Source organism: Ptychodera flava, chromosome 20 (genome assembly GCF_041260155.1).
Source record: "Ptychodera flava strain L36383 chromosome 20, AS_Pfla_20210202, whole genome shotgun sequence".
Classification (NCBI taxonomy): Eukaryota; Metazoa; Hemichordata; class Enteropneusta; family Ptychoderidae; genus Ptychodera; species Ptychodera flava.
In genome coordinates this window covers 19,059,657-19,073,902 of record NC_091947.1, presented here as the reverse complement: position 1 = coordinate 19,073,902, position 14,246 = coordinate 19,059,657, and the positions used below count along the sequence as shown (strand labels likewise).

The following is a 14,246-nucleotide window of genomic DNA, read 5'->3' as shown; positions in this document are numbered from 1 at the left end:
CTGAAGTGTAACTCGAGATCTGCTGGCAATTTTGAATCGGAAGTGGGTTCTGCTACAAGCAGGGCTGTGCAGTTGCTCCGGGCATTGCGGCGATCCGATTCTTGTTGTATGTGGAGATTAATAAAACTCTCAGAAGCAGTACACCATCTGGAATGGGTGAGTCAGGCACACAGACGGGTTCTCAAATTAAATGACAGGCAAGAAAAACAGAAATGTTCACGTGAAGGGAATCAGTAAAGTCGAGTTGAAGTGCGTTTTAATTAGACAGAACAGGACACCACTGCAGACCCACTTCCGCATGTATAGTATAGATCAAACTGCATCATGAAAAATATGTTTTGGACCAGAGAACCAGTATTACACATGTAGAACATTTTATCACCATCGCATGAGGCTCTCCCTCTCACATTGATTCCACACCTTGTGTTTGAAGGTCCTATTACATGAAGTATATAGGTGAAATCTGAAATGTAATTGAACTGAAATAAACAAGAAATATGTTTATTATGCTTACATGTTTATTCACATATTTTTGTTAGTGCTACTATGTAGTGTATGTATATAGTTTTTCTTGAAATTTGTCTACAGAATGCCTCTTTAGGTTGATTGCGCGTTACGGACAGATATTCAGACTGGCTCTTGGAGTTAGAGAAATTTTCATTGTCATAGTTTTTTCGCAAATCAAAACTTTTACTTTTCCCCACAGAGTTAACTCAGGGGTGGTGGCCATTTTGAATTTTAAATATTGATAAATGTCAAGTGATATGTTTCCCTTTAATACCAAGCTTTGCACTGTAACCCTTGATTTTCTCATTGTTGATTTGGTGAGAGAATTGTCAAAAGTTTCATTGAGGAAACTTTGAGCAAGAGTTGAAGTCTTTCACTTTTAAGGCATTTACTACCATAAAGACACATTGCTCCATCATAGGCCTACCAGTATTATGTACTGTATGTTTCTTTGAATATGACTCTGTAACTAATCTTGAGAAAATGTTTGTTTTGTTTTCTTCAATCAGCAATCTACCTGCGAAATCTCCCGAGGAAGAACAGAAACACAAACAGCAATACGAAGAGATGGTACAAAATGCAAAGAAAAAAGGTAAGCAAGTTTATTCCATACTTTAAAAAAAAAATACAAGTGAATGTGAATCGACAAAGCCAATTTGTGTGTGACCTTTGCATATTATTTTTGTTACAATGATCACAGTGCTTTAATAAAACGTGTATTGCTCTCTTTAAAGTTAAATTAGAGTGTTGATGGTATTATGTTTTGCTAGAGTACCTCTTTGATGGTAGATAAGAGAGCATTAAAAACTGTGTTTGGCTGTAATTTTGCCTCGATTTATTGTTGTATTGTTTAGCTTTTATGACGGGGGTCAGAGGTGAGCCATTCCCCTGACTTATGTGAATGTAGGTTGAATTTTGGGGTTTGAGTGTTTGTAGTGAGAGTGTTGTAAAATTGGGAAAACGGGGTCGATTGAAGCATAAAACTGGGTTGAGTGGGAATGGTATTTCAAAAATTAGGTGCGCCAACACTTGGTCTGTTGAATCATACACTCTAGAGAAATCTCTAGGGTCTATGGTGAAAGGGGGGGGGGGGGGTTCGTCTGAACTGAGCATGCATTACAAACAATATCTTTCGTGCATGATATCTAGATGCATCAAGTCAACATAGCTGCAACATTTATATTCTATGATATTCATTGTTAACAAACATGTTTTAACTTTCATCAATCGCCAACTTACCCCACATACAGTGTTTACATCGGTTGTAGGGGCCTTTTTTTATCAGTAGCCAGATTTTTACAAACCCATGTCAAACATTTCTGCCGTTAATGAGTATTTTAAATGTTAACGTATCAGTTAAAAATGATAACTGACTGTTCTAACACATAGAAATCAACAACTTGTAACAAGTGGCAGTTTAGAGACTGTTTGTATTAACACTTCCTGTTTAAACACAAAAACTGGTTTGAGCTTTACTTCCCTAAGCCTTCTATTAACTGGTGTTGCAACTCAGTTGTACAACAATTGTGTAGTGTAAGCGATAGGGGTGTATTACTAATAAACCCTGCCTGTGCAAAAACATTAGTATCGCCCTATACATGCTATAGTTTCAATGAAAAAAAACAGGAAATGGTGTTATAGTGTTTTGGTCACCAGTTCCATCATTGCTCGGAAATAAAATTTTAGTTGAAACTGTTAGGTCCACATGTTTTACATATACATGTATTGATTAAAAATTACAAATCCATGGTATAACTTCTAATCTCTGGGATGCGTCATTGTTGTTACTTTCAAACGATGCTCACAATTTCATTTGTATTCGCTCACTTCTATGTCACTGTCTCAAAGAAGTAAGCAAAAAGAGAGATACCTGCCAAACTTGTTGAAAATTTCCAATGTGTAAACAAAGTTCACGCTGGTCTTTCTGTATCATGGATCCATAAACTGTAATATTTGATATACTTTCTGGTGTTTTTGCTCTGTTTGTGAAAAAGCGTTATGGTACTCTAGCAACCATGTTGAAATGCTAAGAGTTCAAATTGTCAACCTCAGTATGTCACATCCAAGTTACCTTTAATGGCTGAATTTTAGTCCATACTAAAATTCAGCAAAAATCAACAAAAATTAAAAACAATCATAAATAGAGCTAAACACATGATACTTGATAGCTAGTTGCCAGCTCAAGGGATGTTGTTGATAGTATTAAAAAAATATTGATGATGTCCGAGACATACTAAATGTTAGAGTTGCACAAATACTACCCCAGTTTTATATTCCAGGTGATAACATATCTTGCCCTAAAACCGCTAACTTCTCCTTTTTTGAACTGCAGAGTTCAAAGATGCAAAGCGTCAATTGAAAAAGATGGCCGAGCAGGTGAAAATTGAAGAGCATATAGCAACTAACCTCATTACCTGGAATGCTGAAATTCTTCCCAATTGGGAGACTGCGTAAGTTGTAATTGAACAAAAATTTTGGGATTTCATTGCTATGTTGACAAGAGTATTGTTTGCTAGATTTGTAAGGCTGTGTGTTAGAGCCATTGATTGAAATTAATTCAAGTTTTTTTCAGTGTAATGGTTGTGCACGATTATGTGGTATGAAGTGCTTAGTATGTATGGCACAACAACACACATACAACACACACAAGTGATAATACATTATACTAGTCTAGTATATGTGAAGTTTATTTAGGGCTGTCTAGCACTGTAGTCAATACACCAGTAGTTTGAGCTCAAGATGGATGTGCAGAAACTAGACTGCCATTTATCTGCATACAAAAGCTAGGTTGTAGGTTCACAGCAGTAGCAGTTTTATTTTACCCTGTGTGATGTTTATTGAAGGTTTATGAAATAATCCGCAGATTTTCAGATATATCTAGCAAGCAAGTTATTTCATCCAGCTCTTTTTTGCAGTTAAAAAAAACCAGGCTTTTGAATTGAGTTAATAACACGCAAGAATTTTTGAGCTTTAACATCCACGTGCACATATTGGCTGCATATATGTGTGTGCGTAGGAGTTGGAATGGAGTTTGTAGACTCATGTAATGCGCTACTTCAGACCCTGTGTAATCTGTAATGCATTATCTTGGTCAGATGGACATGCAAGATTACTGATTCTGATGGGTTTCACATCTGCTCAAGAAAGGAAAAGCACTCGATTGTCATCGATCAGTGCTGATGATAGGAAACAGCACCCTTGTATCAGTTTTCACACACGTGCCTCTGTTTAAATCCTTGTCAAAAACCCACCAAAAAAAACGCTTTTATTGCGTAAAATACCTCTTGAAATATGACAGTAGATCTTTACACATCTGATTTTGACACTGCTTTCAATTTCTTGCATTCATCTTCAAATATTAAAGTGCGTAAGCTGATCCTTTCCACCAGGAGGTCTTTGCTAATGACCTTTTCCTGTATTAAAAAGTCAAGATAGGAACATAGATGTTAGTTTGCTGTCATGTGATTGCCACATGACATGGTACATACTTCTTATGGTAGAATGTGCCTCAGGGACGGATAATCTTATTTTTTGCAATACTTTTCTGATCAACCACTTATATTGGCTGTTTCAAAGCTCTTGGAGTCAATAAAGTATTCACTGTTTCATTTTTATGGAAACAAAATATGTAATTTTTCCCATAGAGTGAACACAGGGATGGCAGCCATTTTGAATTTCAAATATTGATAAGATAATTTGTTTGCCAAAATTTTCATGGTGAACCCTGATTTTGAAATAGAATGGTTGAAATTTTCCTTGGGAAAAGTTTGCACTTCATGTAGTCAGTTAATATGCAGAAGCAGAATTGAACCATACTGTACATCCAGTGAAACAGGTCCTATTTCTAACTGAAATTTCTGTCCCAAGCTCCAATAGCAGTAACCTCTTTCACATATTTTTTCATCATATTTATCTTGTGTATGAAATACAGTTGTTGGTCCTCCTAAAATTGTGTCAACTGGGTAGTATTCAACTAGGGACGCAGCTTGTGTGTGTGTGACGTTCAATGTTATTGTTGACAAACAAATTTAAGTCCGCACTAAAATTTGTTTGTCAACGACACCATATGATGTCATACTGTACACAATATATTGTTTATACGAGGCTAATAGTTTGTATTCTATCATACTTCAGAGAAAAAGACCGAGAAAATGGACTTCCTCTAGAACAAAAATGCAAATAAGTAATATAAGTCATATCAACTGTTCTTTCTTTATATTCTATGTATCAGGGACTTGCTGTAAGCCATTACTGGCATTTCAATCCTTGATTCCTTCCATGTTGTAGGATCAGGGTGTGAAAACAATTCAATGAAGGCACAATACAGTAGAATGTGTATGAAAAGGAATCCGGTTTTTCACTGTTCACTGAAAGAATATGTGGGTGTGTGAATGAATTCTGATAATGTTAAATTTAGTTGAAAGTTATTATTAATAAGGAGGTGTTTTGATGCTTTCATTGTGTAGACTAAGGATTGTGATAATCTTGTCAGTCCCCATACTTTTATTATTGCTTTTAAGGCTGTCTGTCTGAAGCAATAAGGTTACACCAAAATAGGGCTGTTTGTGAATGGCATCACTGTAATAAATATTTGTAGGCAAATTTTGATTACATTTTTGGAAATTATCCATTCAAGAATAATAGAAATAGAATTTATTAGGTGACTGCTAATGTTGCAGTGAACACTAAAGGACATATAACGGTATTAACAGCTCAGACTACAAGCTGCAACAGCAGCCATGCATGCAACACTGACAAAATTTGTCCGCATTTTGAGCAGCAATGTCCGATGTCACACACGTGCATCTATATTTAGTAATAAACCTGTAACCTGTAACTGTGAACTGTGCTATTCATTTATTATAAGATCTACCTACATTTCCTCATTTATCAAAACATTTCAATAAAAACAAGATAGTTTGTAAATTTAGTATCAGATAAATATTTTGAAGCTGTGTACAAATCTTTTCGTGCAAACTTTGCAAATTAGAAAAAAGTGGCTTAGCAGTGTTGAGTGTTAATATTTTCCTAAAGAGATTATTGCAATATCTCTCATGCCTATCATCATCTAGTTAAGTAATCCCGCTGTGATATTTCTTTTTTAATCAAATTGCTGCCTTCCCTCATTCACAACTCCAATTACAAGGCGGTAATCTCATGTTCAATGGAAGCTCTGCGTTCATGTAGCGTGGCGTGGCAAGTTAATCAAGTCCCAAGATAATGAAACGGTTTAGAGATATTGAATTCATATTCTGATTAATAATGAAACTATTATTGCAGCAGGCTGTTCACAATAGAGTTGCTATTTTCATTTTAGATGGAAAACAGTAAATGAAAAGTTTTCCATTCCACAAACCATTCCATGAGGAGCTCCAGTGTTGAGAATGTTACTGCTGTCGCCATTGAAAGTGTTGAAGCAGTTTTCTGTATGTTTTGAAGGTGCTTTAACCCTTTGAGTGCTGCAATTTTTCCCACCAAAATTTCAGTGCAACATTTACCAATTTTTATGAATTTTTCTGTAATTTTTTTGATAATTTTGGATCAAATGGGCATCACATTTCATTGATTACAGTTTTTCACCAAATTTTGGCAAAAATCTGAAAAAAATTTGACTGGGGCACATTTTATAGAGGTGACAAAATTTGACTTTGGCGCTCAAAGGATTAAACGAGTATTATACGGTAGTCATCAATGCTATGTAAATTTTGTTCATTACATGGTGTGACTTGCACACAGTCATTAACAGTCAGCAAATTGTGATGATTTTCCTTCCATTTGCACAAAAGGCTGCCCAAATTACCTGTTGAGCGGAGGATGTTGAAATTTCTAATCTTGGAATATTGGTCCCTGTGCGGGCTGTGGGACTGCTTTAATCATTTCTCTCAGCTCAAGCAATGACAAGCTTACCGTCATACAGATACACTCCGTTCAAAGGTCTTCAAACCTTGATTCTCATTAAAAGAGAATACCATGCACAGTATATGCTTTTTTTTGAGTCGAGTGCAAATTTTGACATGGCATGAGAATGTATGATGAGGGACTCGTGCTTCAACTCTGATCCACTGCTGATTTGGATAGAACTTCTTTTATTTCAGTGTCTTTGATGGACCCTCAGGTGCAGCTTTTTGCAAGGAAATCTGGGATGTATGTCTAGATTTACCTGTAATTATATCTAATAGAAGCATCAAATGAAGTGTTTTCTTTATCATAGCAGCAAAACTACCGCCACTCAAGTAACCCTTTCCCCGAAATATCTGCAGCCTTTCAGAAATTTCCTTTTGTTGATGTACTTTATGTTCAGCTCGACCTTTCTTGGAAATCAATATGTTTAACCCATGTCCTGCCAAGTTCATATTTCACCATCAGGTCGAATTGGTGAAAAACTAGTAAAGCAAAACATATACCATATGCTGCATTTCAGCAAAGACTTGAAAATTTGAAAGTCCCCGAAGACAGAGATACTGTAAACATGATTTTTACAGATATAAAGCTGCTATAACATACCAAGCCAAGTGTGTGAAAATACATATGGTTTTGGCTCAATACTGCTTTTTACTGACTTGGCAGATGGGGAAGTGATACTGTTATGTCTCGCAAGTCAAGGGTTAAGGTAGTATGCGCCTGTAAGTGAAAGACTTAAAATTTTCGACCATTCTCTCACCAAAGAAAGAATAAAAATCAGGGGTCACCATGCAAATTTTGGTACTAGAGACACAAATTACCTAAGATTTCCCGATTTTTGAAAGTCAAAATGGGCGCCATCCCTGTGTTAACTAAATGGGAAAAAATTAAAAAATTTTATTTTTGAAAAACTAAGACGGTAAAAACTTTCCTTTCCGCAAGAGCTTTAAAATGAGCTCCTACAAGAGGTAGCTCAGAAGAGAATTTATAAAATTTGAAAGACTGAATATCTGCCCCCGAGGCGTGTTCTACCTTAATAAAGATATGTTGTAGATACGCTGTAGAACATGTGTGTGAAATAATTATGAAGACAGACTTTGAATTATAAGCTGACAAGATGCAGTGCTTGTATCCATAATGTCAACTGTACATGAACACACGCTTCTTGCATCATTTACTATCACAAACTGGCAATTTTGGTATTACACAGCAATGTGTACCTATCCCAGATTTCTGAAATACAATATTCTGTTCATCTCATCCCAGAGTTCAACAGGGCAAGAGCTGGTATTTCTATGTAATACAGGAGTACTATTTCTCCTTGTGGTGTACATGTAAAGCCAAAGATCACAGTTTCATCACATTTCCTCAACTATTTTTTTTCCCGATGAGCGCTTTTGAGTCACATAAATATTTTCCTTGCGATGACTTCCTGAAATTCTATATCCACTCGCATTTCCTGTTGCTTAAATTAATGACTGGAGGACAAAGCCAGTTAGTTGTCCAACTTGGGGTGAAATTCCCGCTCTGAGGATATATGTCTCCAATCTTTTAAAATTAGTTCCCCAAGCCTACAAATCTTCAGAGGTGTTGCACTTGTGTGGTCACGCAGTTTGTTCTCTCCTCATGTTTCTTCGCAATATTCGTTGACAAGAGCCTGGGGCCAGCAATGCCTGTTTCAACAGTGGAGAGTCTTTGATCACGAGTTTTTCCATGGCGCTGTATGAGGAAATACACTCTCGGGGGGCCATGTACTACTTTTCGGTAATGAATATAGATCAAATTATGTGCAGTAACATCAGTTTTTGACAAGGTGTCGTATGTACATGCACAGCATACTTAGCCACCGGTGAAAGACAATCTCAGTATTGTTAGCAGACAGAATCTTATTGATCCCTAAAGCTTTCAGCAGATTTTGATTTTTTTGTCACAATGCCAGTGGAACATTCATGAAATAGGTGTTTCATTTATTCACACCATAGACCTGAAAAACATCCAAGTGTAATCCAATTATACACGATATGAAATAAGTTGACCTGAGTCGGGAAACATTTCTAAATGTGTGCTTCTCCGACAGATGTAGCTGTACGGCTCATTAGCTGTTGCTTGGCAACAGAGAGTCACAAGCTCCAGGCGTTGCCACCGCTGTAACAACCAAACGGCCTTTGTGATTGCATCCGCGGGTCACTGATTTGAAGTGATGGTTTATTGGAATATGATGATGTCGCAAATTTGTGTGTAGAGGGTTGAGACTTCAAACTCCTGCAGCAAATTTTTGAAAAATTCCTTTTATATATGGCACAGATGTTAGGATATATGAGGGAATGTTTATTGATCAACAATAAAACAGTACATCAGTACATGGTATATGTTTCTAATGTATAAACATAATGTATAGACTGTGTACACGGAAATGTGTGAGTTTGTGTTGTGTACATTGAAAGTCGTCAGAACATGTATACACAGTGCACGCATCAAACATAAATCTAGTGAACTCATGATGTGAAGACTCGGCAATCACAGATATCCTCGTTGACAGTACACAGACAATTGACACATTGAAACACATCTTGTACACAGAGCAAATTGATGGGAGCAATTTCAGTGTGGACTGTCAACCAAGTTATTCATTCCTAATGATATAAAGTCTCTTTTTTTCCCAGGAAAAATTCCAAGAAAGCTCGGGATTTATGGTGGGGCGGGGTTCCTCCAGGTGCCAGAGGCAAAGTGTGGTTGTTAGCCATTGGAAACGAACTCAATATCACACATGGTAAGAATATTAAAAAGCCAACTTTTTTTTTTCAGTGTGGTGATGAGATGACTGTCATTGGTTCTGACAAATTTAATATCAATTAATCGTCTGCGTGATTTGTGGAATTTCAGGTCACTGCTCACAATGCTGCCAGGCAAGTTCTAGAAATTGCATATTTTTTTTGAGTAAGAAAAGTGAAGAAAATTAGACATTCGTCTGACACAAGCATCTCCAAACTGTCTCTTTGAAATGTTATGATGACCCTAGTGTCTTTCAGACTTGTGATGAAAATATCAGTCACAAAACGAGTGTAATCTTTTTTTTTTTGCAAAACACAAAGCCCTCCTGCTTTTAGCTCATGCTTAGCTACGAGAAATTTGCAATTTATGAAAATTCTACAAGTTATATAGTTGTCAGTTGCATGGTATGAAATAGAAACTAAATTTCTTAACGTATTCATCATTGTTACAACTATCATAATACATTCATGCATTATGGCGAAAAAACAATTCCAGCTTACGAATGACTGTTTATGTGCAAATGCTGGACTGTGAGTGAGTAGCAGTGAAAAGATTTTGAAAAACTTAAAAAAACACACTATGTGTATATTGAATAACCCCATGTCAGTGACACCTCAGGCACTGTACCTTTGCAACAGTGTAGATGTACGTATATGTCCTGGAGGGGGATCTCATCAACGAATAGCTAGCCCCAGACAACGCAGGAAATTCAATTTATGTACATCAGACAGTTTTACAAAGCAATCTAGCGGTAAATGAATAAAATTGATGCTGACAGAAAACACTTGAAGTGACAGATTTGTAATTTAATCTTTCAGAAGATTTTTGTTGGGTGTAACTGTTAGTGTATTAGTAACTGAATCATCTGAATTTTGCAGGAAAGTGAATTTTATTACCATCCGAGAGAAAATTTCTCCACTCTTGCACCCTTTCAGTGAAAACATTAGCTCTACTGTCAGTGTCGCTCAGTGTATCCTATCAGATAAATTGATTGTCCATTGGCAGGCATCGTCCTCTATCAACCTTGCACTTGAAACCTTGAAACCACTAGAGAAAACTTTCATATTTGGTTTACAAGTGCCTACAGATATCCCAGCATGAATTATTTCAAATAATCATGAATTTTGCATTTGTAAATTTTTGAATTTGGGAGCAAATTCCTCATTCTTAGCCATCATGTAACAGTCAATATCAGCTCACTAATATCACTGGTCTTACAGCTTTGAAATTTGTCATCTAGCTTCTTTAGGAATGCCATTCTTGTGTTTTAGAGAAACATTTGCTTAGGTGATTTGCTCGAAGTTTCTTGCCCAGTTTTCTTCAAAGTTCATCTCTGAAATTGTCTGATAGAGATCATATTTGAATTGTTGGTCTCCATGGATGACCCCATCTACTTTTGTTCAAGTAATGACAAAGTTTTCATGTGCAAATTTCTTGGGCAAATTTTTCTCACTTTGGTCAAAACATCTTTTCTCCGATGGCTTTCAAATTTGATATGTTTAGTTATGTACTTATTTGGTTTTTGTTGAAATTTTGCATGTAGCATGTAGAAATTTTTTTTCCATTTCCACTAATGACTACACGACTTACAATGATGGCAATTTTTGGTTGTTTTTGTGTATGGTGTCCTGCGATATATTCGTCATTTCTTTTGGCTTTTGTTATCAGAAATGTTTTATTTGAAAAATCAGTAGAACAGCCGTTTCTGTTGTTTTGTTTTAGATTTCCTTGTGCTATGCAGTCATTCCTCTCATTGATGTTTTCAATGAAAACAGTCAGTGGAGCCGCATAGGCCACCAAGTAGCTTCCTTGTTAGCTGTCACTAAATTTCTTGTGGAGAAACGAAAAATTCTGCACGTGTACAGTTTGATTCTATAGCCAGAATTTTTTTTAACTTCCCTACTTTGTTTTTCAGAATTATTTGAGATATTCAAGGCACGTGCAAAGTCTCTCATAAAAGCCTTGAGCGGCAGTGACTCAGAAAGCGAGGAAGGTGAGTTTCTTAAAGATATAATTTGTTCTAATGAGTCCATTGGTGCAGCAAATTGGCTTGGTGCCGAGCTAAGTGACAGGTTTACAACCACTCTTCCTGTGACTGATGCAGAGAAATCGTTGCCGTCACTGGTTAGTGTGCTGTATGACATCATGCCGTATTTTTTCCGATCAAAAAATCGGAAAAACTATCGTGACCCTTTAACCTTTTCACCAGCATGGTTTGAACCAATCCCATCGTTTACTAAGGTAAAGTTGGATCTCTAGAGAGGAAAGTGGAATGAATGGGTTAAAGCCCCTTCAGCTGTTTCTTTTTGTATTGTTTTTGATAAAATGATTTGAAATCAAAGGTAATTCATGCAAAAATGCTTACCTATAGTATGACAAATGCACAACTTAGATTTTAGTGACTAAATAATTTTCAAGTTGCCACTCAAATATGGTCGCCGTAAATTTATGCGTAAACACCTGAATTCAGTCGACCGAATCCATCACCAAAGTTTGAAATACTGACAATTTCAAAGACGATACGGCTTAAAAAGAAGAATCCAAAATATTTCTCCAAAGATTGAATGGGAATTCTTTGTATTTTTAAGTAAAATGCAAAAAGACGCAGCTAATGGGTCTTTAAAGCTCTGTTTAAATACTGTCTCTGTAGCTTTCTGTTATTTTGTTCAGTTTATAAGATAAGTTCTTGTTCTTGTGCTGCTGCCAAAATTATGTTGAAATATCCAGTGTTCATCTTGTCAACACATCCTGTATGTGTGTGATGACCGATATTGTTATTGACAACTGAACTCCAGTCTGAACGAGAATTCTGACTTGCCAATGAATCAGATCATATTGTGAATGTTGCCATTTGTTGGCAAGTGTAGTGCCTCATAATTCAACATCGTAAAGAGATATATAGGAGAGAGAATATAGCTGTTTTTGAAACAAAAACACTGTAAACATTTGATCAAAAGTTTCATCCATTTTCCCTTTAATAACATGCCAATAAATATATTATGCTGTTGCTACTTGTCTTTTAGTTCTATAAAGTGACTCGGGTCTAAAATATTTTTCACTCCATCTTGCTCAGAAATTATTAGATTTAGCATGCAGCATGCGCTGTGTAACCTTTTCACCCCAAATGTCCCTGTATATAGTTCAGCCACCATCTTGAAAATAATAGGACCGGCGGTAATCCAAATTATGGGGAAAATTTGACAGAAAATTCAGTGAAATTTTGAAATCTGTGTCATGTCATCAAATCTGTACGTTGTATGTTCTGTCATTTAGTTTGTGCCGTGTAGGAAATCTTTCGCATATGTGTTATTTTTGTGCGAAAATTGTTTTGCTTGTGAAATGTGAAACTAGCATGCAATACTTCTGTAAAGCCGTAAACACTAATGCAAAACTGATGGCTGTATGATCGGATTCCAAGGTTGGCACTTCAAGGCCTGCTCATCTGCAAAACCAAAACACACGATGGCTGACTACACTCCTATATACATATAACATCAGCTCCTCCACATGATGTCTGATCTAAAACCCTTGCATTCTTCTCAGATACTCTTGCATTCAAATTCTTTTATTGAAATTCTCCGATGCATCACACATACCCCTGACAATTAAATTTTTTTTTTCTCATTATGTTTTTGCTAGTTCATGCAGCCAGTAAAGAAAGCAGCGTTGAGGTCATCAAGCTGGATGTCAATAGAACCTTCCCGCAGTTGTGTATATTTCAAAAGGTGAGCGTAGCATCGCAGTGCTCTTGAGTGTGTCGATGTCACCTAGCTACTTCAGCGTCTGTAAAGCAGTGTCTGAGATTTGATAGTTCACGTGCGTGTGTCTCCAGTGCTTGTTGCTGGATGACTCCATACTTAAGACACAAAACGCAGTTGCTTATATTTTTTCCACGAATTTGATGTAAGTGATGTCATTGAAAACTAGATTATTCTATTGATAGGGGTTTTGTGCAAAAGATAGTAAGCTTACTTAGTCAATGATATGATATAATATTTCATGTAGTGTAGGTTTATAATATTGTGCACTTCGAGCTAATTAATATTTCCTAATTATAATTAAATCATTTACATGCTCAAACTGTGCTCATTAATACATGTTGCACAAACGAACACAATTATGTTGGAAATCAGGCATTAATTATATGAGGGGTTACCCAAGGTCATCCGTACATTGTGAAATGATCTCTATGAATTTGCTGAGGTTCAAGGCCAGGTGTACCATCTTTAATGAAGCACAGCATGAAATCCGAGGGACACCGGCTGATTTGTAATTGGATACAGCCACTCAGTGTTCTCTTGGAACTTAATCATCACTTTTCTACATAAATTGAGCCCGTAATTTTGGGCAGTGGAATGACTGCCTAACTTACAGAAAAAAAAAAATTTCAAAATGTTCATAGACTAATTCACCCTGGGAAAATTTGCATATGATGACAGTCCAGAAATGTTTTCTAATGTAAATGTATTGCGTTTTGTTCTGTTTAAGAAGTGAATGAGAATTGATGTGTTTGTAGATTTTCAGTGCTTAGTAATTTATAATTTTACCTTGATAGTAGGTCAGCCGTGAGACAGGGCATCAGTTTTTATTGCATTCACAACACAGTGATGTCACAATGTCTATCATGTGTGACATTTTAATGAGAAAGTCAATTTTTTTTCTGACAAATTGCTGTATTTTCCACATACTGACATGTGATGATGTTACAGTTTTAAAAATATACTCAGCAAAAGCTTTGTGTTATATTTCTTAGTCTAATGTATTAAAAATATTAATATTTAAAATGGAAATATGACAGGGCAGGTGTTATACTAGTAATGCACTATAGGTGACTAAAACTGATCAACGATCTCTTTGTGTAATGTGGTTTGACCCTTTGAGCGCCGATGTTGCCCTTATAAAATATACCTCAGTCAATTTTTGCCAAAATTTTGATAAAAAAATGTGGCCAATGAAATGTGTTAGTTTGGTCCAAAATTATCAAAAAAATTACAGAAAAATTCATAAAAATTGGTTAAATATTGCACTAAAATTTTGGTGGGAAAAATAATGCACTCAAAGGGTTA

General features: G+C 36.1%; 1 protein-coding gene across 2 annotated transcripts in view; it reads left to right on the top strand.

The window, feature by feature from the left end:
- LOC139120229 (TBC1 domain family member 14-like) overlaps positions 1-14,246 on the top strand; it is a 45,434-nt gene that overhangs the window by 17,994 nt on the left and 13,194 nt on the right. For both annotated transcript variants that reach the window (XM_070684450.1, XM_070684448.1), the window contains exons 3-7: positions 1,017-1,099; positions 2,840-2,957; positions 9,072-9,178; positions 11,096-11,173; positions 12,820-12,905. In XM_070684450.1, coding sequence (XP_070540551.1) covers positions 1,017-1,099; positions 2,840-2,957; positions 9,072-9,178; positions 11,096-11,173; positions 12,820-12,905 — 472 coding nt within the window. The remainder of the gene's footprint in view (positions 1-1,016; positions 1,100-2,839; positions 2,958-9,071; positions 9,179-11,095; positions 11,174-12,819; positions 12,906-14,246) is intronic.